The following is a 25,720-nucleotide window of genomic DNA, read 5'->3' as shown; positions in this document are numbered from 1 at the left end:
GATTGGCCGTTGTGGAGCATGAAGCCTCTTCCTAAGCCAGAAAGGTAATTCCTGCAACTCCCCTATGACAGTGGTCCCCAACCCCTGGGCTGCGGACCCATACCGGTCCATTTGGTACTAGTCCGCAGAGAAAGAATAAATAACTTACATTATTTCCATTTTATTTATATTTAAGTCTGAACGATGTTTTATTTTTTAAAAATGACCAGATTCCCTCTGTTACATCCGTCTAAGACTCACTCTTGACGCTTATCTCGGTCACGTGATACATTTATCCATCCCACCCTAAAGGCCGGTCATGAAAATATTTTCTGTCATTAAACCGATCCGTGGCCCCAAAAAGGTTGGGGAGCACTGCCCTATGAGGCTCTGTCTTCTTGCCCCGGGCCGTCACCTGGAAGAAGGTAGCTCTGCAGCGCTCTGTGGTCAGGTGCTCTGTGGACTGCAGCGAGGTCTCCCTGCTGCTGAGCTGGGGTCCCAGCCTCCAGACGATGCCATGTGACCGGGGGTGGCCTGTGGCCCTGCCCATGCAGTGGAGGTTAAGCAGATGCCCTGCCGAAGACGGCAGAGTAAAGAAGATGGGACTTGAGGCTGACTCTCCTGTATCCAGAGCTTGTTTTGCTAGACCATGGCTGCTGGATCTTACCGTGCTGGGTTGCACCCGGGAACTCCCCGCTTACTCTTACCACCACCGTTGAACGCCACCCCAGTTTTGTTCTAGGTGGCCGACGACGGACCGCTTTGGCAGCATCTCGAGGTCTGATGCAGAGCTGCCCTATGTCCCCTCTGTCTCTATCCCAAGTTTATTCCTGGAAACTCAGATGAAGTAGATTTCTGTTGATGATTCAGGAGCTAGTGTGGCATAGAGAATGGTGGTACCAGTATTTATTTTTTTCTTAAGTTTTGGCCAGTTGGAGAGAGTTCATGGATTATTATAATTCTTTTCCTCTTCCTTTTCCCGCAGGCAGCCTCCTGTCAGTGAGTCTTATTGGCGAATGTTGCTACAGGACATGCTGACTATGCAGCAGAATGTTTACACGTGTCTAGAGCCCGATGCTTGCTATGAGGTAATTTTTCCTCTTGATGTAGACATTGTGGTCATTATAGATCATTTATGAAAACAAAGGTGATGCACAGGAACTTGATCGTAAGTGCTATTGAATGACAGCTGCTAGTTTAGTATACTCTCCCGTCTAACTTCTTGTCTTCTCTTTGTTCATTGCACACCATGTAGTTAGTAGGTTAATAATCCTCAGCTAGGAAACTGAATCATACTTGACTCCTCTCACTTCCACAGTTTTGGTTACTAAAACTTACTTAATGTGCCTGAGAAAAGTGTGTAAAATCTGTCCTGTATTCACCTCTCTTTTTTTTTAATTTATTTTTTTATTCATTTTAGAAAGGAGAGAGAGAGGGAAAGAGAGAGAGAGAGAAGAGAGAGAGAGAAGGGGGGAGGAGCAGGAAGCATCAACTCCCCTATGTGCCTTGACCAGGCAAGCCCAGGGTTTTGAACCCACCTCTCTTAAATTGCAGTAATCCTCTAGCTTGTCCCTGCTTCTCTCTTTAAAGTTACAGACTCAGGCTCTTCTTCTAAAACAGACCTTTTCATGACTTTCCCCTTCTTAAAATTTGCTGCTCATTCCATAATCAATTATCAGAGAGTATCTACACTTCTTTATTTATTAAAATTTTATGTAGAAAATTACATTTAACAGGGTGACATGGATCAGTAAGAGTACATAGGTTTCAGATAAAAATTTCTATAGCATTTAAACTGTTGATTATGTTGTGTACCCATCACCCAAAGTCAGATCATTTTCCGTCACCTTATATTTGTCCCTCTTTATACCCTTACCTTCACCACCCCCTCCCTCTGTACCCCTCCCCCATATCCCCCTCCCTCTGGTAACCAGTGCACTCTTAATTATGTCCACGAGTCTCAGTTTTATATCTCACGTATGTGTGAAATCATACAGTTTTTAGCTTTTTCTGATTTACTTATTTCAGTCAGTACAATGTTCTTGGGGTCCATCCATGTTGTCATAAATGTCACTATGTCATCATTTCTGTGGCTGAGTAGTATTCTGTTGTCTGTATGTACCACATCTTTTTTATCGAGTCCTCTATTGAGGAACACTGTAATTGTTTCCATGTCTTGGCCTCTGTGAACAATGCTGTGATGAACACGGGTGCGTGTGTCTTTACGTACCCATGTTTTCTACTTTTGGGGAGTATCCACACTACGCAACATGGCAGAGAAAGTTGCAACATTCCTTCCTCCTCCCCCCCTTCCCTGTCACCTCTGATCCCCCACCAGGTCACTGGGTACCCAGATCTCATGAATGCCCCCATGCACGTGCTGCTCTGTGTTTCTGTGCCTGCCTACCTTGTTCCCTTTGCCCGATGTATTTATATTTATTTCTCTTTTTTTATTTGAAAATTGCTGATAATTTTCAGGGCTCAGCTCACTAATTACACTCTCTATGATGTGTTTCTTTGTTCTTTTGTATAACTTGTCTTCCTCTCCAGTGTGGTTAGTTCCTTGTTTCTGTGAGGTCTCTTCCATTTGGTTATCACATCTTGTTCATCCTCATGTTCACCAGTGCATTTATACCTCCTGGGACATAGAGGATACTTAAGGATTGGTTGTTGATGGACCAGGAGGACAACTAAGGGGGATTTACTCATTATTTTGGGAGATATGTATTTTACCACCAAATTTCTCATAAGTTTATATAGAAAAATTATCTAAATAACCTGTTTTTAATTTTAAGTCTAAAAGATGGTTCTCAATTGGATTTTTCTGTTAAATAAGCCAGATACAAAATATAGAATATTTCTTGTGTCACTGTGTTCTGCAAAAGCATGACCCATTGATAGAATGAGAGTTATAAAAATGAGACCGTTTTATGAAAGAGGTTACTATTTTAATTCAAGATGATTTTAACAAAAGAGGATGTAGATTGTTGAGAAATGAATGGTTTTATAGTTGAGCTTCAGGCTTCTAAATGCTTGACTAAGTATAATGTTTATATTTGTGGTTACAGTCTTGACCACTATGACTGCCAGTAACTTCCTCTTCTGCATCTAATGTAAAATTTGAAATCCAGTTTCAGGGGCAAAACTCTCTATGCACACGGATCCAAAACCTAGCTGTTGTTAGTATGTCTGAAGCAATGTTTTAAATTTGGAGTGGCATTATTTTGATATTTTCCTGTTTCTGATTCTGATTGAAAATTTGGTTATAAGTATATTACACTTGAAATAGCTTCTGTGTAATCTGTCATAAACAACTTGACATACTAAATTCTTTTTGTTATATTTTAATATATTTTTATTATGCTTTGATATTTCAATGACCTTTGACCATTAGTTTTTCCCCTTGGAGAAAACATTTAAAGAAAAGTTTTAACAGTTTTGAAATGGTTCTAGAAGAAGGTAATAAAGAGAGGGACAAATATATATCGTACATAGGTTGGATAAACCTGAGAATGGAGGACATAGATAAAAGTGAAATGGTTACCTGGGGAAGGGGGCAGGGCAGGGGGCTTAAGGAGGGACAAATATAGGTGATGGAAAATGACATGACCCTGGGTAATGGGTACACAACACAGTCAACAGTTCAAATGCTATAGAGATGTTCACCTGAAACCTATGTGCTCTACTGATCAGTGTAACTCCATTAAATTTAATTTCAAAATAAAGAAAATAGATTAAATTTAAGGAAAGATTTGGCAACCATTCATTGTTAAATATTGTTTGGTACCTTTTTATTATGCTGTATTGTCTTACTGACTTTTGGCTATTATATAGATTTTGCTGTCCTTGGAAAATAATTTGAAAGTTCCAATGGTACAGTTTGAAACTTTTGCAGATTATAGAGCTAAAAGTTATATTCTTCATTTTAGCACAACCTTTTAAAATTTAGAGTGAGTGAATTCTGTTTTTCAGTATTGGGCATTGACTCCTTATGGCTTACTTGAATAAAACAAAGGAACAGAGAAACTGTTACATCTAAGTCATTTGGGTCAGTTAGAGAAAGTCATTTTCACTTGTAAGATGAAGTAACTAGGGTTGCTCATTGATAATATATTGATAATATACTTTCTGTCACAATTTGTATTTTATAGCAGATCTTTCATAGATATTAATAATTTTATTCTTACCAGTAATTTCATTGAAGTCCTATCTAAAGATACCTTCCCAGAAGCCTAGAAACATAAAAATCAGATAGTTTTACTATCTTTTTTCAATTTTTTCTATTTTTGGGCTCTCTTTATTCAACAGTGGTGTTCTTGGGAAGAGCATTTTTAGGGAAGTTCTTGTTCTAATTATATATTGGTATTATTGGTGTAGATTTGTTTAAAAGGTTCTTTTTGTTTAAAACTTTTCTGGAGTAAGTAAATAATATTAATTATAGAAAAAAACTTATGTTAATTGATGCTATTTGTTACTTAGTAGAACACAATGATATTTGTATGAATACTTTCCATCAGTGGCTTTTGTTTTATTTAAATGGTTTTAAATTTGCAGATTGAAAGAAAAAACTTAGTGTTATATGGTATATTGTTATTTTAATGGCTAGGTGTAAGTCTGACATGTGCAGCTTGGATATTTTAGTTTGTAAAACTGAATTCAGATGCTTTAAGCAGTCCTGAATTATATGTGTAATATTAAAATATCATTTTAAAGAATTGAAGTGGTTATAAATTAAACAGAGTGATCCTGTTGAGTGTAGGACAGTTAGTATGTCTGATAGATCCTATTTTTAATGAGAAATGAACTTTAGGCATTTTACTTAAATATTCATTGTAACACAAAATATTGTGTTTAATGTTAAAAGAGGGACTTATTTTATTGAGGTGAAATTTACATAACATGAAATTAACCATTTGAAAGCGTGCTTCGCTGTCATTCAGTACGTTCACAACGTTGTGCAACTGCTACCTCCATGGTGGGTGTATTTTTAATTTATTTAATTTGGAAATCAGAGCTCTCATTTGATTAAGAATCTAATCCTCCTGTTAAAAGCACTTATTCCAGTGCCTTGTTTTCCCCAGATCTTTGCAGAAAGCCTTCTATGTTCCAGTGGCCTTGAAAACATCCGCCTGGCTGGGCAGATGATGCACTGCCGCGCTGGCCCCGCCCACCTCCCCGCCAGCGCAACCCAGAGAGGGAAAGCCCTGTACAGGGTCTCCTACCAGAAAAGTATTGACTTGGTTTTGGCTGCCAGCAGGGAATACTTCAATTCCTCTACCAGCCTCACGGACAGCTGCATGGATCTGGCCAGGTAGAAGGCTGTTCTTCCACGAGAGGGCGGGGGCATCAGAATACACAGACTGTTGTTGGTTTTATTCTTGACTTTACAAAATATGTTATCACACGTATAATCTGACAGTGCGGTACAGGGCACAGTTATTTATTACTGAATAGAGAAAGAAAACTTAAATATGTTATAAATATTCATCAGTTTTCTCATGCCCCCTTTCTTCCCAGTGTGCTTCCCATAGTCATTTTTGCTGATATCTGTCAGGCGGTCCTCCTCTTCTGGTGGAAGAGACTCATGTGATAGCTTTAGAATTCGGTTCTGGCAGTTTCCAGAATGTTGAGGTGATGTCTGTGTCCGTCACGGCTTCCGCTCTGTTTAGGGACAATAGACCTGACTGGAGGACAAAGCTCAGGACTCCCTTTCCGTGGGAATTCCTGGGTTGTGAATTTAGCTCCCGCTTAGCCTGCTGTCCCGGAGGGTTCGCCGAAGTTCATCTGTTTTCTGTTCAGTCTTAGGAGTGTTTTTAGCAGGAGGCACATTTGCCCTATGCCTTTCTTGCCTGTCTTAAATATTTTAACTGTGTTGTCCAGTTTTTATTATATATAATTTATCTTTTAAATTGCTATTAGAATTAAAGAAAAATATTGTTATTCTTTTCTCTTATGGTTTTGGTTTTTTGCATCATCCTTTGGAAGGCATTCAATTTCCAAGACCATTAAGATAGTTCTAATGTTGTTTCTTAGTTCTTTGATGGTTTTATTTTTACATTGAAATTTTAGGCCCATTTGGAATTTCTTTTTTGGGGGGTATTTTTCCGAAGTTAGAAGCGGGGAGGCAGACAGACTCCTGCATGTGCCTGACCTGAATCCACCAGGCATGCCCACCAGGGGGTGATGCTCTGCCCATCTGGGGTGCCGCCCCATCTCCGATGGAGCCATTCTAGTGCCTGAGGTGGAGGCCATGGAGCCATCCTCAGCGCCCGGGTCAGCTTTGCTCCAGTGGAGCCTTGGCTGCAGGAGAGGAAGAAAGAGATAGAAAAAAAGGAGAGGGGGAAGGGTAAAGAAGCTGATGGGCGCTTCTCCTTGTGTGCCCTGACCAGGAATTGAACCCAGGGTTTCCACATGCTGGGCTGTCGCTCTACCGCTGAGCCAGCTGGCCAGGGCCTGGAATTTCTTTTGATGTAATGATTGTGGAAGCTATTTATCCCCCCTAACCCCAACAGCCAAATCACTAGTTGTTTCAACTTGAGCAAAACTTACAGGTAACTTAGGTAACTTTCTTTTTCAGTGATGTCATACCGCAGAGAGAATCATGTTTTTCCACGTCATGTTCTTGAACTTGAAAAAATTGTTTAGTTAGAAAATGTTTTCCTACTATCTCAAGGGATTCCATTTCAGAACGTGAAAATATCAACTAGACTATGAAACTAGGAGCTGTGGACCTACATCATTAAGCATGTGTTCTCAGAGATCATTTTAAAAACTATCCCTCCTGTATTTCCCTTTATTCCATCCCCTTTTCTGCCACAAGGAGACACCTCAATTTTAAAATGATGCGATATGTATATAAGGTGGCACTAAACTGACTGAGTCCTCTGAGCCCGGATATATTTAAATGTTAACATTGTGTTAAATATAGAAAATAGCCCATGCATTCTTATTGATTAAATTATTATTTACCATGTCTCTCTCCTCATTCTTGTTTCCCTGACTTTATCCTTCAGCTATTTTAAAGTATTTAACATTGCCCTCTTTTTCCTTAAATCACAAATAAGTCCTTACTACTTTTACATACTTTTCTGTATTTTATGTTTTTCATTTACAATCTACAGTGAAGATTTTTCCATATGAATATATGTTTGTTTTGTTCTTTTTTTATGGTTGTCCAATATTCCATTGCTTGACTTTATTTATAGAATTCATTTAATTAGTTCCTGATTTAAGTATAGACTTTTTTTATTTTAAAAGCAGTGAGGTAGTGAACATTCATAATTATGTCTGGGCATGCATGAGCGTAGCTGTACAAATTTCTCAAAGTGGAATTCCTGGTTTCAAAGAAAAGTGCAGTTAGAATTGTAGAATTGTACCTACTACAGAGATTATATAGCTTTATATGGGAATCAACAGTGTATGTTCATCCTCAGCTAATTTAAACCCTACAGGTTTGCAAGAGCAAGAGAGGTCTACATCTATCACTCAATCATACAGCTACATCCTGGGGCTGAGAGATTGTCCCCTGATGGCTCATGACTTTGGCGTTCAGTAGCTCTTCATGGCCTGGTCTCTAACTGCCTTTCTAGTCATGTTCCAATGTTGTTCTCCATGCAGCTTTCAGAAAATAACTTTACTCATTCATTCAAATACTAAGTACACTGTCTGAATTTTTAATGTATTTTTTTTTAATTTAAAAAAAATTTTATTTTATTTTATTTATTCATTTTAGAGAGGAGAGAGAGAGGGAGAGAGAGAGACAGAGAGAGAGGAGAGAGAGACAGGGGGAGGAGCTGGAAGCATCAACTCCCATATATGCCTTGACCAGGCAAGCCCAGGGTTTCGAACCAGCGACCTCAGCATTTCCAGGTCGACACTTTATCCACTGCACCACCACAGGTCAGGCCCACTGTCTGAATTTTTAAGATGATGTTTAAAATGTGTAAAAGCTATATCGCAGATTCTTAGATTACAAACCATTTTCTCCCGTGTTGATTGCAGTTCCACATTACCGACTGCTTCTTCCTTTTTGATCAGAAAAAATGTCCTAGGCAGTTGGTTCGGTTATTCTTTTCTGATCTGGGGGAGACAAAATTGTCGCTGAATCTAGGCATACGTTTCTGTTTGTGCTGGAAGAATGGTGGAAATGATCTGCGTCCCCTGGACTTTTATCCTTTCTGTCACTTGCTTTCTGCCTTGACGCCGTGGCTATCATGTAACTGCGCAAATCATTTCACCTCTTAAGCCTCCGTTTTGGCTTCCTCGACAAGCAGATATTTTCCTATCTCCTAGGCTTGTCCTGAGGATTAAGAAAGATAACAGAAAGCATCTACAGAAGACTTGGGAAGTAGTCGGTTTTTGATGAATATGTGTTAGATCTCATGTTGTTCAATATAGAAAGGCAACTTAGCCAAACATATGTTACTGCTTTTCAAATATGTCTCATATTTCTTTTAGGTGCTGCTTACAGCTAATAACAGATGGACCCCCTGCCATTCAAGAGGAGCTCGACCTTATCCAGGCCCTCGGAAGCCTTGAAGAATTTGGGGTCAAGATCCTGCCTTTGCAAGGTCAGCTACCTGCTTAGTGTTCCTCTGGTCACTCACTTTGCGTTCGTTTCCTCCTGTTCCTTTTGGTTTTTAAACTACAGAGTACCTCGTTATCTAACCCAGTGGCTGTAGATCCTGCCCATTTTTCAAATGAAATTTAAATGGAAACCCAAAAGAAAAAAAGCCAACATTTTATCACAGTGTTGTTTTTCTTTAAGGTCACAGTTATGACACTGAAAGAAATAATGTTAGTATCAGAAGTGAGGCTATTGGATAAAAACAAATAGAAATTGGGGATTTGGAATGAGAATTTCAGATTTACGTCAGTTTTGGTACACAATTTAATTCTGTATTTTGTTTCAGTTGCCTAGATTTAGAAGTAACAATAAACATTACTTTCTTTTTTTATTTCTTTTTATGGTTACTGCAGAATATTCTTTAAGTAAGTTGATATTGTTGGGGAATGACAGGAAGTTCCTGTTTATAGTTAAATTATTAGCAATATCTTAACATCGCTCAACATCTTTTACCTAAATGTACATGTCTGGGAAATACCAGCCTAGACAAGTTACGTGTCATTGTCTGCTTTGTGCTGTGAATGTAGCGTGCGTGTCCCAGTGTCCTGACCCTCCCCTGGAAGGTGGGAGGGAGAGTTTCTGAAGCTTCACTCGCTGAACCTCAGTCCCTAGAGGAAGCTGCTCTCTTGGTTACTAGCTATATGCTTGGCTGGCTTCGGGGAATCTCTTATTCTGATTCTTAACTGTGCAAATGTTTGGAATTGATGGAGGGGAGGTCTAGTTGAATTCCTTCATCTCTCTGGGTTTTGGTAAATTTTCAACAAAATTTTTCTTTTCCTTTCCTTTTCTTTCTTTTTCTTTTCTTATCCTTTCTTTTCTTTTTGCTTTTCTTTTCTTTCCCTCCCTCCCTCCCTCCCTCCCTCCCTCCCTCCCTCCCTCCCTCCCTCCCTCCCTTCCTTTCTCATTACCAGTACTGTCGGACAGTGATGCCCTGCTTTAGGTTTTTGGTGTCTCTGTTCGTCTGTAGTGTGTTGAGTCATGGATCATAGCAGATATCTCAGGGAAGGAATGCCAGTAGAGATCTTCTTGTGTTTTCACGTGGGTTTCCATTCTGGATTTCCAAAAAATAAAGTTCTTCTGCTTGTCAGACAAATTCATTAGACTTGAAAAGGTACTATTACTATTACTATTACCATGAATATCATTGTTTGAAAATAATTTGTACACAATTGTAAATATCCTGATGCATCTTAAACAAGTATATTTAAGGTGATTGTTGAATCGCTAGAAAATTTTATTTAGTTATACCGTTTGTGTAATTTTTGGGCTCAGAGCTTCTTAAAATTAATCAGTTATTAAAAAGCATTTTCAGTTTATTCTCAAATGTCCTTAATAATTAACTACCTTCCCAGTAACACTTCTATTTTTAATTAAAGTTTTCAGACACAGGGCAGTCCAGAGGACTATGAACTTTTGCCCTTCTTATATCTCTTGTTAGGCGACATCATTACAGCTTGACTCAGCGTGTGTGTGCTTGTGTCTATACTTTAGCCAGCTATATATAATGCAATCAGATTGAATATACTGCAAAATTTTTTTTGCAGTTCCCCAAATGCTACTGAATGTTGAAATATTAAATTAGCTCTGATTTTCTGTGATGCTCTATTAGCAATATTTTTGGCAAAATTTGCACAGCAGCTGATGTTTTTGAATGTCTGCAACCAATCCTACAATCTTGCCATAGCTTCTGAGAAATTTCCTGATGGAGGCGTGTCTTAAGAAAGATGTTTGCTTTCATGTGTTGATAGCTTTCCAGCTTAACATACTCATTTGGAGTTTCTGTTAGAATAACTATCAGAAAATCTTCTGGACTTGGAGACAGAATATTTCCTTTGTATACTGTTTGCTGTGCTTATGCTGCAGATATACTTTAAGTTTAAGCTGTTTTTGTATTCATCAGGGATACTGGACAAACAAGGGATCTCAAGATTTGTGGCCCAGGTATTTAAATGTAGTGGACAGAGTAGTTTATTTTGTCCTTTGCTTTGTTTTGAAGCCTTCTTTGCTGTTTTCATCAGGTGCCAGTGAGTGGTACCAACTAAATTATAATTGATGAGGTAATTGAGCCCTGAGGAGCCACTGCACCACCTCACCCGCAGGTGTTGTAAAATACCAAAAGCCACAGAATCGATATTAATATTTTAAGAGGCTTAAAGAACATTTTATTAATTTGGGTTAAGATGTGCAGAGAAATTTTGTGAATAATCTCTGTACTGTGTGATTGGCATAAAACCAGGAAGGCCCTTGGCATTGTATTGTAAATGCAAAGGGAAGGAAAACATGGATTCCCTGACATTCCACCACACCTGTGGGGAAAGGGGTGAATGGCTAGCCAGGTGCAGGAAGAGAAAAGCCAAAATAAACCTTTTCTTATAATAACGAGCCATTTGTGGGCATTTGTCCCCATGAAAACTACCTCTCCCATATGAATGCATATAGTTAGTGTGTGACTCTGGACAAAGAGATGGCGGATAAACCTTAGAAAATATAGGAATGTTTCTTAATAGGTAAAGAGAGATCTTTCTATCATTATGTTGACTTACAAATTTTGTTTTCTCCAAAATTATGTATGGCTTGCAAATTGAACATGGACCTATCATGTTAAAGGGCATATGACTATAACCAATAGTGGTAAAGGGCACCTAATTGCAATTTTTGCTTCTATACTTCCCGCTTGCAAAACTATGAAAACTAAGTAGAACAAATCCCTCAGATTTCTGTTGGAGTTGCCGCCGCTTGGCCACGCTAGACAATAAAGCTTTGGTGTGTAATCGACGGACTTTGTTCATGTCTTCAATGTTTTGAGTCCCTCCGGATTAGGCTTAACAGTAATAGGAAACAGGAATGGAAATACCATGGAAAAAAGGATTCCTTAAGTATGAGTCTCCTATGAATTATTTGTGTGTGTACACGTGTGTGCTTTTACCTGTAACTTGGGTGTTTATGTTTGTGTGAGTTATGGTTACTATTGAGATGAGCCAGTCTAGGATATTTTAATTGTCCCTCAGGTTCCTGGTGTGATAGTATATGTCCGTTTTCTGGACTTATGGCATGTGATTAATTTAAACCCAGCCTGGAACCACTTTGGCCTCTCAGTGCTGGGTAAATGGACAGGTATCTTAGCTGATCTTTGTGGTTGAGCTCCGCAGGTATCAGCTGTCAGTTTCATTTTAGTTGAGGGTTCCTTCTACAGGATGGTGGAATTAGAGAGGTCTTACCTGTCTTCTCGTTCTCCCTCCCTCTTTTCCTCCCCACCTTCTCTCCCTTCTCCCTTCTCTCCCCTTCCCTCCCATTCAGTGAAAGTTAATATAGGTGCTTTATTCCAGGAACCAAAATACTGAAGGGGATGAGGCTCCCTTCCTGCCTTGGAGGGAATGACATGCTACTAATGAGACAGAGTCACGCTAGAGTGTCATTATGAGTTTAAATGCCGATTCGGCCACTTTGGGGTCTGTGACCTGTGCCAACAGGATGCCTTTGAACTCACCTTCCTTGGGTGGAGTTAATAAAAAATATTCCCTAGACAGTCCTGAGAGTTATATCTTGAACCACTGAAAATCCTAGAGGATCCCATACTTAATAAATGTTTCTGTGAATGTCAGTAGTAATAATAATAACTAACATTTATTTAGTGACTTTATGTTATATGTATACTTGACTTGTATTTTATTAATTCTCATACATACCTTCCTCACCTATACAATTCAGATTTCTGCTTCAGCAGCGTCACCTTTGATGCTGTTTGTGAGTGAGTGGGACGGATATTTTACACCCACGGTTTGCTGGGCACTCACTGTCCCTGCCTCATAAGGTTGTGATGACAGTGTTTGGCCTGTGATAGCTGGTAGGAAATACTTTGTATTTCTGGGGTATGTTTGTGTCATATAGTAGGTTTTTTTTGTTTATTTTTTTTAACATTTGAGATACATTTGTGAGAGCCTCAGGGACATGAGGGATCTTCAACTATTAAAAGATACAGTCCTGAATATCTGTTCATGTTTATTCATTCTGTTTTGAAAAGGAACTTTACGTGCGGAAGAACTTTTCCCTTCATGGAATCATAATAACATCTAAATCTTGAATTCATTTAACTAAAGAGTCATATATTGAAATATAATTTAGCATGTCCTATGATAAGCAGTAAAAGAACTGGTACAGTGATTGTCCAGAGGCTCAAAAATAAAGTAAAACATGTTTGAGCATGGCATTTGTACCGTTAGAGTCCCACTCCGATGTCGTTCACATCCACGGCGCGCTGTGCGTAGGAGGCCTTGCCCAGGGCAACCAGCAGACAACGGAGCACATTCTAGTTCCCTGAAAAGTTAGTTTAGAGAAAATGATGTTTCACTGCTGTGTGTGGGCTCAGTTTCCCCCCTGATTGAACTAGGAAGAGAGTGGTAATTGTCAGGAAACCAGCTTCCTAGAGTTTCTCTAAGAAGAAGACAAGAATGCATCAAAGAGCATACAGTGTGAACCCCAGGTTGTTACAGATGCAGGATGACATGTTGAAAGCGCCTTTCTCATAATTACTGAATCTGAAATACTGAAGTAGTGATACATGTTTTCTTAAAATGCATGGTAGTAGAAAAATTCTTGAAACAGCAGCAGATGTTGAAGAAAAACTCCAATTATTTTGATTGAGAGAAGTTAGAAGTATATTGTGTCCGTTTTCACTCACCTGTGTCGTAGTGAAGGACTCAGAAATCTCAGTAGCATTTGATCACCATTGATTTCTTGCCATAGTCATGCCTACAGCACCCAGCATGGCATTCCTGCTCCCAGGAGAGGGGAGGGTCAGAGGTGGAACCCCATGGTGACTCCTAAGCATGAGTTCAGAAGTTGCCTAGGTCGCACTTCATCCACATTTCATTGCCCTACAAGCTGCATGGCCAAGGCTAATGTTAGTGAGTCAGGTATGTGGGATAGGAATAATTGCAGTGAATACTGGGAGTGATGGCCCAGTCTACAGAAGCTATACTCTGATGTAGATAACGGCTGTTGTGCTTGCCAAGTAAGTAATGGACGTCTATACCATCTTGCCATTTATCGTTGGGGCCCCATACGGTTACTGTACTAGCAGTGGCATAGATTGCCATCTTGAAATAGCCGAGTGTACACCAAAGTATTTTGGAGGAAGAGTGGGCATAATAGTTGCAACTTATTCTCAAACAGTTCAGAAAAAATAAATGCGTGCATATATAATATATATATATATTTTGTGTGTGTATATGTACGTAGGGTGGGGCGTGCATGTGTGGGGCGAGCAAATTGTTAACAGTTGGTTAATCTTGGCAGAAAAAGTATAGAGGAGTTCTTTGTAACATTCTTGCAACCTTTCTGTAAGTTTGAAATCAAATCATAATAAAGAATTACCAATCAAAAGAGCCCTTTACAATGTAAAACCACCATGTCTCCCCTTCATGCCCGCAGCCCCCGAGCTGCTCCTGCCTACTTAGAAGAACTCTTGAGAAAACACAGAATTTAAAAATGGATAAGGAATGGAAGTGTGAAAGCATTCAAGGAGCCATGTGGAAGTGGATCCCATCACCTTTTCAGTGACTTGGACCCATGTACTTAACCTTTCTGTGTCTGTTTCTTCCCTTGAGGATAATGGTATCTTGTAAGGTTCTGCCCTGTCCGGTTAACGTGATAAAGCACCTCCCCAGTGCCTGGGACAGAGGTCCTGTGCATTCAGTGCAGTGTGAGTGTTTATCGGGGCCTGTGCTCCTTAAAACTGACACCTAAGTAAATGCCCCTCTTCCTAGCGCGCACATGATACTCTTCACCCAACAGGCTTTTCCTCCTGTAAGTGTTCTTACTTGCCTCACGGCATGAATTGGTTTGAGCAGACATGTTTTGTTTTCCGAACAGCTAGCTCAAGTGAGAGGATTGGGTCTGTTTTTGGAGCAAGGCTAATAAACTGATCTGGGAGCGTGTTGAGGATATCTGTCCCCCACACTGGGGTGATGTTGATGGAGATAAAGAACGGATATTTGGAATGTGGCTTGGGATTGGTGGGGTGAGGTGTGTGTGGGGGGAGGGGCAGGCATAACAGAAAGTGTGTGAAGTTTTCAAAGGTAAGAACTGCCTTCTTCAAAATTTCCCCCAAGGTCTGACATGGCACCTCCTAATGTGACTCTTTTTCCTAGCTCCAGAATGACAATTCATTCACTGTTTCAGAAGTTTGGTGACAGAAAAGATTCATGTTTTGCATTGTTCATTCAGAAGCAACAGCAGTTTTAACTCACTGAAAAATTGTGTCTTTTCCTTTTTCTTGATCTGGCGGCTGGCACAATTTTCATTGTATTTGGTTACCTCACGTTAGGAAGGTCTTGACACCCTTTTGTGACGCCCTAGCTGCAAGTGTTAACTTAGCCTGTCTTTCTCTGCAGTGCGACTGTGCTCCGACCGGCTCAGCCTCATCAAGGAGTGCATCTACCAGTCCCCCACATGCTACAAACAGTCTGCTAAACTCCTGGGCCTCGCCGAGCTGCTGCGGGTGGCTGGTAGGTTGGCAATGCTAAACTGCAGCGGGGCGCGTTAGTCTCATCATTGTCCCATGCAAGCATCTGAATGTGTGTGTGTATGTATATATACATACATACATACACACACACAGGTGTCAGGGTAGCTTTTTTCTGCAAAGATTTGTCTTTTTGAGAAAGATCGGTGTATTACAAAAATGTCACAAGGTCCTCTCCGTAGGACTTCTTGAGTGTTGACAACTAGTTTCTCCCAGAGCAATTGGTCCACCAGAGAGCAAGGTGGGCCCCGGAACGCTTTTTATGACTGAGTCTTGGAAGCCGCTCACCATCATTTCCACCTTTTCTGTTTGTTAGAAATAAATCACCAGCCAGTGTCCCCTCTCCTAAAGCTCCATCTTTAGAGGAGCGTGCCAAAGGATTTGAGAACATACTGTAGTTTAAATTGTATTTCACATACTCAAAGCCTTGTCATGTCATTATTAGGCCTCTCTTCTTCAGACTAGACATCTGGTTGTCTTCTTCTTCTTCTTTTTTTTTTTTTGTATTTTTCTGAAGCTGGAAACGGGGAGAGACAGACTCCCGCATGCGCCCGACCGGGATCCACCCGGCACACCCACCAGGGGGCGATGCTCTGCCCACCACGGGGCGATGCTCTGCCCCTCCTGGGCGTCGCTCTGTTGCGACCAGAGCCACTCTAGCGCCTGGGGCAGAGGCCAAGGAGCCATCCCCAGCGCCAGGGCCATCTTTGCTCCAATGGAGCCTCGGCTGCGGGAAGGGAAGAGAGAGACAGAGAGGAAGGAGAGGGAGAGGGGTAGAGAAGCAGATGGGCGCTTCTCCTATGTGCCCTGGCCGGGAATCGAACCCGGGGCTTCTGCACGCCAGGCCGATGATCTACCACTGAGCAAACCGGCCAGGGCCTGGTTGTCTTCTTTAAGAGCTTCCTTGGTTCAGCCCACTCCTGGCCGTTCTTCCTAAGAGTCTTGTTTTGTTCTGTTTGTAACATTTTTCTAGATACCATTCTTCTCAGGGTTATTTCTGGTTATGCTTTTCCTTTCAACCACCGCTCAGATTAGAACTTTCTACAATTAAAAGCAGTTAACTATGTACACTGTGGACTTCAAGATGACTGACCCATCTTTACATAAAAGTTTGCATTAAATCATCAATAATTCTCATTTTGCGCTTTTATTATCTAAGTTACTTCTTACCATGTCCCTCACAGCAGACACAAATCTCATTTGAACACGAGGAACCAGGAAGAAAGAAGTTAAATAATTTGTTTCTTACTTTGAATTCTTTACTCTTACTGTACTTTTCCACCTTTTTAGACGTTGGGTGATGGTAACTTCTTTCTACAGTACCTTCACAGAAATGCCTGGATCAGTAGTGTGGCCTCGCCAAGCCGACCCGTGGGAGAAATCCCACCTGGCCCTTTTATGTTTGATTTAGACGTTTTGAATAAAGGCAAACATTTTAAGAGTATTAGCTAGGAGTTAGGTTTTCTGTGAAGTGTGATACATGCATTTATTATTGATAAACAAGTGTATTATTTTATTTCCCATATTGCATGTCACTGTGGAGGTGGAAAAATCTTCCCTTCTTTTCTTTCAGGTTCTTTAGCTGATCTAATAATTAATTTACAAAAAAGATGAACTGGAGAAAGACATAATTTCATACCAATGATGGTCAGGCAGTTGAGGCTCTGTTCCTTCCTGAGCTCAGGGCAAGGGTGGGGTGTGGGGGCAAAGGGGAAGGAGACAGTGTCCAGGGAGAGCCCTTGCTGGTAAACCACTGTTGACCCTGCCACATAGCAAGTCTTTCTGATGGAAAAGACCTACTTGATAATTGCTTTCTCTGGTACAGGCCCCTGTCTAGTTAAGGGGAGATAAAAACCTCTCCCTGGGTCTGCCTGGTCTCACCGGCCTTCAGCTCAAAACAGTCCACATGCCCAAGTGTCACATGTTGGGGTGGCATATTCTGATCCCCCCAATCAGTGTTACTAAAACATGAGTGTGTTGTTCAAATAATAATGAGCCCTGGCCGGTTGGCTCAGTGGTAGAGCATCGGCCTGGCGTGCAGGAGTCCCAGGTTCGATTCCCGGCCAGGGCACACAGGAGAAGCGCCCATCTGCTTCTCCACCCCTCCCCCTCTCCTTCCTCTCTGTCTCTCTCTTCCCCTCCCACAGCCAAGGCTCCATTGGAGCAAAGTTGGCCCGGGCGCTGAGGATGGCTCCATGGCCTCTGCCTCAGATGCTAGAATGGCTCTGGTTGCAACAGAGCAATGCCCCAGATGGGCAGAGCATCGCCCCCTGGTGGGTGTGCCGGGTGGATCCGCATGTGGGAGTCTGTCTGACTGCCTCCCTGTTTCCAACTTCAGAAAAAAAAATGAATCTTAGTGCTGTATCAGCTCTTTTTAAAAACAATATTTTTGACTAGCATGGCCAGTACTTAGCTTGGATTTTATTTCAACCTTTGCAGCACAGAAGAAAGATTCATGGGACATATTTTTAGTTTTTTTATTTTATTTTTCCGAACTGAGAAGCGGGGAGGGAGACAGACAGACTCCTGCATGCGCCCGACTGGGATCCACCCGGCATGCCCACTAGGGGGCGATGCTCTGCCCATCTGGGGCACTGCTCCATTGTAACTGGAGCCATTCTAGTGCCCGAGGCAGAGGCCATGGAGCCATCCTCAGTGCCGGACAACTTTCCTCCAGTGGAGCCCTGGCTGCAGGAGAGGAAGAGAGGGAGAGAGAAAGGAGAGAGGGAAGGGTGGAGAAGCAGATGGGCGCTTGTCCTGTGTGGCTTGGTTGAGAATTGAACCCAGGACTTTCACACGTGGGGCTGATGCTCTACCACTGAGCCAACCAGCCAGGGCCAAAACTTTTATTCAACCCTTTCTGTGGTGTTTACTTTTTTTTGAACTATTTATAGTCTAAAAATGCAAAGGTTGCCTGACCAGGCGGTGGTGCAGTGGATAGAGCATCCGACTGGGATGCGGAAGGACCCAGGTTCGAGACCCCAAGGTCGCCAGCTTCAGCGCAGGCTCTTCTGGCTTGAGCATAAAGCTCACCAGCTTGGACCCAAGGTCACTGGTTCGAGCAAGGGGTTACTTGGTCTGCTGAAGGCCCGTGGTCAAGGCACATTATGAGAAAGCAATCAATGAACAACTAAGATGTCGCAAGGAAAAACTGATGATTGATGCTTCTCATCTCTCTTCGTTCCCGTCTGTCTGTCCCTATCTATCCCTCTCTATGACTCTCTCTCTGTCCCTGTAAAAAAAAAAAAAAATGCAAAGGTCATATGTACATATTTTTATTTTTTCCTGGAAATATTGAAAATAATTTTCTATTACTTCACTAACATATAAAACATTTTTCTTTTTGGACTAAATATACAAATTGTCTATTATAACTGAGTTATTCTATAATTAAAAAGTACAGCCTGACTTGTGGTGGCGCAGTGGATAAAACGTCGACCTGGAAATGCTGAGGTCGCTGGTTCGAAACCCTGGGCTTGCCTGGTCAAGGCACATATGGGAGTTGATGCTTCCTGCTCCTCCCCCCTTCTCTCTCTCTCTGTCTCTCTCTCCTCTCTAAAAATGAATAAATAAAATTTAAAAAAAGTACATTCTGAATTGCATCTATGCCTGTTCATTGAGAATTTCTTTGAGCTTTTATTATGTGCATGACTTGGTGCTAGGGTACTGAGAATTTAACAAGGAAGCAACCCCTGTTCTCCAAGAGCTTAAATTCTGATAGAAGGTGTAGGTTGTTAAAAAGATAATGGCAATAAATGGGTATTCAGCAAATGAAGAAAGTAAAGGAACCACACCTAGACCGCGTAGGAGGCGCGCCTAGACGGCGTAGGAGGCGCGCCTAGACGGCGTAGGAGGCGCGCCTAGACCGCGTAGGAGGCGCGCCTAGACGGCGTAGGAGGCGCGCCTAGACCGCGTAGGAGGCGCGCCTAGACCGCGTAGGAGGCGCGCCTAGACCGGGTAGGAGGCGCGCCTAGACGGCGTAGACCGTGTAGGAGGCACACCTAGACGGCGTAGGAGGCGCGCCTAGACGGTGTAGGAAGCGCGCCTAGGCGCGTAGGAGGCACACCTAGGCCGTGGGTTTGATGTTGAGAAGGTGCGGAGATGTCAAAGAGGGAAGTGACATCCAACTAACATCTACAAATGTTCTTAGGAAAGTAATTTAAGATCTTTGTGTTAGCATGAGCTGAATGTGGTATATTTTCTTAGAGTCTAGATGTTCACTATGATAAATAAAAGATGAGAACTGTCAGAGAAACATCAAAATTACATGTATTTTACTTTGTGTTTAAACTTTTCCCTCCTTGTATTTGTCATTTTAAATTATAACTAGAGCATTCAAAGGGAAAAATACAAAAATGATTTTCTTTTTTAAGCAAAAGACTTTAAAGTCTTATTGGGTGGAAAACTTTTTCTGTACCTGCTTAGTTAGAATGGTTTGTCCAGGACTGCTAACCATTGATTGCTTAGGAGACAGACCTTATTCAATGATTAGTAAGTAGATTAGAAGGTGAAAGGTGCTGTGAACTTTCATCCTATCATCTTTTAAAATCAGTCCGATCTTTACTTTTATTTTGAATTAATTTGACAGATGGTATTAGTGAGCTCTTTTATGAATTGATGCTGTCAGAATCATTAAGCCATTGCTCTGTGTTCATAGGAGAAGACCCCACAGAAAGGCGTGGGCAGGTCCTCATCCTCCTTGTCCAGCAAGCACTTCGTTTCCATGACTACAAAGCAGCCAGTGCGCATTGTCAGGAGCTGATGGCCGCAGGTGAAGTAGACAACCTCTTAGCACTTTGCTCATGTCCCCTTTACGTGATGCATAACGGAAAAGATCTGTTCTGATATCACGTGACGTGATCGGTAAGCCAGCCATTGTGTTTACGAGACGGGGAAACCTTTTGTGAGCACTGAGAAGTGTGCCTGCCATGTGCTGACATGCTCATGTAAGTACTTTAATGGGCTCAGGAGTTGTATTTTATCTGGGGTGTCAGTGGCTTTCATTGCTTACTAACAGTCTCATAAGTTTAAGAACAATTTTATGTAAAGTATTTCATGCCTTTTATGTATTTCTTATTTAAAAGAAAATCTAAGTTTTGGAAGTATCTACAGTTTGTGACATATAGTCACTATTTCTGTCATTTAGGTTTTGTTGTTTCTTTTTAGAAGATGATATAGTGCTTTTTAAATGGATATTGAGAATTTGGGAAATAGTTTATTAACCCTAAAGTTTTCTATATCGAAATTCTAATTCAGGTCTCAGGAGGATAAGCAGGTTTTTGTTGTGTTTTTTTTTTTTGTATTTTTCTGAAGCTGGAAATGGGGAGAGACAGTCAGACAGACTCCCGCATGCGCCCAACCGGGATCCACCCGGCACGCCCACGGGGGGGGGGGGTGACACTCTGCCCACCAGGGGGCGATGCTCTGCCCCTCCGGGGCGTCGCTCTGTTGCGACCAGAGCCACTCTAGCGCCTGGGGCAGAGGCCAAGGAGCCATCCCCAGCACCTGGGCCATCTTTGCTCCAATGGAGCCTTGGCTGCGGGAGGGGAAGAGAGAGACAGAGAGGAAGGAGAGGGAGAGGGATGGAGAAGCAGATGGGCGCTTCTCCTGTGTGCCCTGGCCGGGAATCGAACCCGGTACTCCTGCACGCCAGGCTGACGCTCTACCGCTGAACCAACCGGCCAGGGCCTAAGCAGGTTTTATTATAGAATAATTTCTCTATTAAAAAAACAATGCCTTCCTCAGTGGGGTAGGAAATGACCCCATGTCCTTGTGGGCTCTGTACTGATCTACTCTTTGTAGCTGGGCCTGGGTATGTAGGAGCGCAAACACACCTTCTGACCTCTGTCTGCATTCTCAGTGAGTGGCTAAAAATGCATTGCTTCACTTCATGATGATTCGTGGGGCTGTGCACTATGGTTTGTGCAGTTTTTATATGTTAAAGATAATATTCTGTTAAAGATATATAATGTTAAAGAGAATATTCTGACAGTTGTTAAAAATGGTAAGGAAGACTTTATTCAGTTTTTTTGGCAAGAGATATTAATACGATTGCAATAGGGGAGAGAGACCGAGCTGAACTCTGAATACAGGAAGGACGAGGTTTACAGCCAGTGCAGAGTGAGACGGTGATGGATGGAAAATGACTGGGATGAGACATCAAGGGGGTGTGGTGTTCTTGCTAAACCCACATTCACAGGATTGTTGCTGAAGACAGACCAGGGCGATCAGATGTCACCGGGGAGGAATAAGGAATTTGATCAGGTATCAGGGTGATCAGTTTCCAAGGACTGGAGATTCCCTGTGAACTGGCTTCCCAGGACTGTAGCTAAAACTGGGCTCTGTGGGCTCAGCGGGGCGGGGCCGGGTGGGGCCGGGGTGGGCCTGGTCTGAGGGGCTCAGAGCAGTCTGACTGCAGTGTAGTCAAGGAGTGAGTCTGTTAGTGCAGCTCTGAAAATGTCTAGAACTCTGGGAAAAAACTCAGTGGTTTATAACCTCAGTGTGAGAAAATTGTTTTCATAGAATAGCTGTGTTCCGTAATATTAACCAAGTGGTTTTACAGCATTAAGTTCAAAATAATTGTGGTTTGCTGGAAAAACATTGTTGTATTACTCTAAAATTGTTTATTTAGAGAGATTTGTAATCATTTATTCTGTTAACAGTGGTACCGGTATTAATTTTTACTTATACATAGAGAGAAATTATTTTAGACGGGGGCCTTTGTACTTAGGGTAAAAACCCTGCTTTCAATCTGGAACTCCTTTGAGTAAGACTTAAAGTGTATTTTAAGAATTCAGTGTAAAGTTGTGCAGGAAAGGGGCCTCGCTGCCAGACGGGCCGACCACATTCTCCGCACGCCCCCTGGGTCTCTGCTAGAGTGAGGGTCTCTGCGCAGCTGACTGAGTACTTTCCCTGTTCCTCACAGCATGCAGTGTACAGAGGACTCTTAAACGCAAGTGCTGCCCATCCTTCCAACAGCCCAGTGAGGAAGGCACTATTATCGTTGTCTCTCTGTAGCAGTAAAGGAAGTGTGATACTTGGAACTTTCTCCAGCTCACACGTGTGCACAGCAGGCTTGGGCCAAAACCATCAAGTTTCTGAGTTCAGACAGCCAGCTCATTACTCACCATCAAAGCTCGGCACATTATTTGTAGTCATTGTCAGGTAATCTCAATTTTAACAGAGTTTATCAAAGACACTTGTCTGCAGTAGCGCTGAATTTTCTGGAAAATAAACCAATATGGTATGTCTTTCCTACCATAGGCCCTTATCTGGTGACTGCTTTTGCTTTGGTAATGACCTGAGCAAAAAACCACTGAAATTCTCATTGTTCAATGGGAGGTTTTTCTTCTTTCAAAAGTCAGTTTGTTTTTTCTCGTTAATTTTGCAGGTTATTCTAAAAGCTGGGATGTCTGCAGCCAGTTAGGACAGTCGGACGGCTACGCGGACCTGACCACCCGTCAGGAGCTCATGGCCTTCGCGCTGACGCACTGCCCACCCGGGAGCATCGAGCTCCTCCTGGCGGCCAGCAGTGCTCTGCAGACGGAGGTGAGGGCTCCGGCAGAGGCGCTCTCCGCGGGGGGCAGGGCGCCTGGCTGGGTGTATGGGTCTTGGGTATCTGGTCATTTAAAAAAGTAATGTAAGAAATATAATTAATGGAAGAAAAAATGGAGCTTGCTACTGCTGTGAGAAGGAATTTGAGGATAGCAGGACATCATAAAATAGTGTTGCTTTATTATATATAGTAAGGAAGAGAGGATACAAAGCAGAGGTGAGAAAAACAGAAAGTAATATTAGGAAATAGCTTATTGAGTATCATGGGGAAAGTTAGTGTTGTCAAGGATAAAACATAAGAAATGGCCATGAAAATCTATTCCAAACCCTATAAAGCCAGTGGTGGCACCATCCCTTAGAGGTCGTTTGCAAGTGACAGGAGAGTGGGCTTTGGGTGGGGAGTTGCTCAATTTCCTTCAGTACCCAGGACAGATCCGCACAAGGGGCAATAGTGGTTGGGTTGGGAACACTGGTAACTACAGGAGGGGTTTCTGGAATCCATACCTGCGTGTCCTGCTTATTCATTACATGGCATAGCAGGTGTTTGCGGCCGAGTCCCACTTCTAAGATGGCCATGTCCTTGTGAAGCTGTTCCTGCCGCCCCCTCCCCCATTCACTAGAACAGTCACTGTTTCCTCAGAGAGCATCCTTTAGATTTCCGGCCTACATTGTGAAGAGAGGCAAACTTAAAAACACAGTTTCTTTATAATGTATCGTGTTCTTTGTTCAGATTCTTTATCAAAGAGTGAATTTCCAGATCCATCCAGAAGGAGGGGAGAGTATTGGTGTGTCACCGTCACTTAGCAAAGGCCTACAAGAAGTAAGTTAGGGTGAGTGGGGCTGGAGGGCGTGGGGTGGGGGGAGTTTGAAAGGTGGTCATCAGTGGAAAGAAATGGGAGTCACCTAACCTGATGTGTGAGACGGTGTGTGTGTGTGAGACGGTGTGTGTGTGTGTTTCTTTTTTTTGTAGAGACTGTTTCTCTTTAAAACATATTTTTGTGTGTGAAATACTATAACATTCATATAGAAAAAATACACAGAATAAAAATGTGCAGGTCTATACATGAACATAAAGGACACATCCATGAAACTACCACCCAGCTAGAGAAACAGCAGTGCCCAGCCTTCCTCCACCATCCCCCCGTCCTCCCAGCCTACTTTCTGCCCTGTCTCCTTCCAGAGAGCGCCGCTGCCCTGACTGGTCTCATCTCAGGTGTGTGTGGTACTTTGTTCTCGTTTTACATAATTTTAATACCTATCAGACCCCTCCCAAAATAATGGTTTAACTGTCCTCTTTTTATACTCTGTAGAAATAGTTAGTCCCAGTGGTGTGTGTGAGGTTCGTCCATGCTCTTATACGCAGTGTAGTATTTGTTGCTGCTGTACAGAAATTAATTGCACTGTGCATGTGTGACAGTTTATCCATCTAATGGTGACTGGCGTTAGTTTTCAGTGCCTTATGTGTCTCTAGTGCATGTGAGCATACCTTTCCACTGGCGTCTGCCTACTTTGCCCTGCAAGTGGATGTTACCAGCTACAGGTATGTCCACCTTAGTCATAACCACACAGCGATTTTCCACAGTTTACTGATTGCACTCTGATAGCAGAGTTTGAGAGTGCTACTGACTGCAGTCTACCACCCTACCGTTGTTGGTCTTATTATTTTTTTAACTTATTGGGGTTACATTGATTCATAAAATTATAGGTGTCAGGTGTGCAGTTCTATAACATGTCATCACATGATCTGTAAATTGTGTGTTCACCACCCCGAGTCAGTCTCCTTTTTTCATCATTGATCTCCCCATTGCCCTCGCCTCCCTCCCTCCACCCCTTTCTCTCTGTAATCACCATACTATTGTCTGTCTACGAGTTATTTTTGCTAATCCCTTCACCTTTGCCACCCAGCCCCCAAAGCCCTATCCTCTCAGACACCTGTCAGTCTGTTCTCTGTATCTATGAGTCTGTTTCTATTTTGTTCATTAGTTTATTTTGTTCATTGGATTCCACATGTAAGTGAACTCATGGCACTTGTCTTTCTCTGACTGGCTTATTTCACTTAGCACAATAGTTCAGGTTCATCCATGCTGTTGCAAAAGGTAAAATTTCCTTCATTTTTTCAGCTGAGTAGTAGTCCGTTGTGTAAATGTATGACAGCTTGCCTTTGTATGTTTTTAAAATTTAACCTAGTCTGTTAAGTGTTGAGTGATATCTATTTGTGATTTTGATTTGCATTTTTCTGATTACTAATGAGACGGAATCATTTTAGAAGAGATACTGCTTTACTTACCCATTTTTATTGGTGTTTTTTCCCTTCCCCCCTCCCCTTGTTAAAATTCTTAGGAATAAAATTTGTCTAAACCAGTTAAGGAGGAAGTATATACCCACTGACACCTGTCTTCCACTGGTTGATGTTTGCTCCATGCAATTTCACTTTTCATGACTGTTTCTAGCAACATAAAATTGGCATTTCTTTAGGTCAGAGAAAGTAGCCCAGTTTCTGATATTCTAATTACATAAATTAAGAGATGATAATCCTCTTTACAAATAGGTTTACCAAAGGATTCCTTTAATTAATAAGTTTCACTGTCAAAGTATAAAATGTCATTTATTTTTCCAGTAACTGTTTTGGAAGACAATTGGCTGTATTCATTTTCCAAACTCATTTGCAGTTGTATACTATATAGATACCTCTAAAAGTCTGATATTAAGCTTCCTTAATGAAATCTGTTGGTAGAGATAGGGCAAAGCTTTTGCTCAGAGTAGAATATGTCTAAGTACTAGATTTTTATAACTCTTTTATATTAAAAATTAATTTAGAAACATATATCAAATATACATGTGTATCCCCAGTTCAGTGCTAATGATCTGGGGGTCTCAAAATTATTTAAGATTTGACTTTTTGCCATTAAAGTGTTTTCTCCACTATTCCCATAGTGGTGACTTCTGGACAACACTGACCTGTAGAATTTTCCCCAGTGAGGGAAATGTTTTATATCTCCACTGTCCAGTGTGGTGGCTTCATCACATATAGCTGTTGG

At 41.8% G+C, this 25,720-nt stretch overlaps 1 protein-coding gene across 1 annotated transcript in view; it reads left to right on the top strand.

The window, feature by feature from the left end:
• The window catches only part of NBAS (NBAS subunit of NRZ tethering complex), a 352,849-nt gene that overhangs the window by 185,863 nt on the left and 141,266 nt on the right, over nt 1-25,720 (top strand). The window contains 7 exon segments of the mRNA XM_066234551.1: nt 965-1,067; nt 5,061-5,290; nt 8,437-8,549; nt 14,998-15,111; nt 19,786-19,899; nt 22,519-22,676; nt 23,413-23,502. Of these exon segments, the coding sequence (XP_066090648.1) occupies nt 965-1,067; nt 5,061-5,290; nt 8,437-8,549; nt 14,998-15,111; nt 19,786-19,899; nt 22,519-22,676; nt 23,413-23,502 (922 nt within the window).

This window comes from Saccopteryx bilineata, chromosome 6 (assembly GCF_036850765.1).
Source record: "Saccopteryx bilineata isolate mSacBil1 chromosome 6, mSacBil1_pri_phased_curated, whole genome shotgun sequence".
Lineage (NCBI taxonomy): Eukaryota > Metazoa > Chordata > Mammalia > Chiroptera > Emballonuridae > Saccopteryx > Saccopteryx bilineata.
Note: the sequence above shows the minus strand (reverse complement) of the source record. Positions and strands in the feature narration are given on the sequence as shown.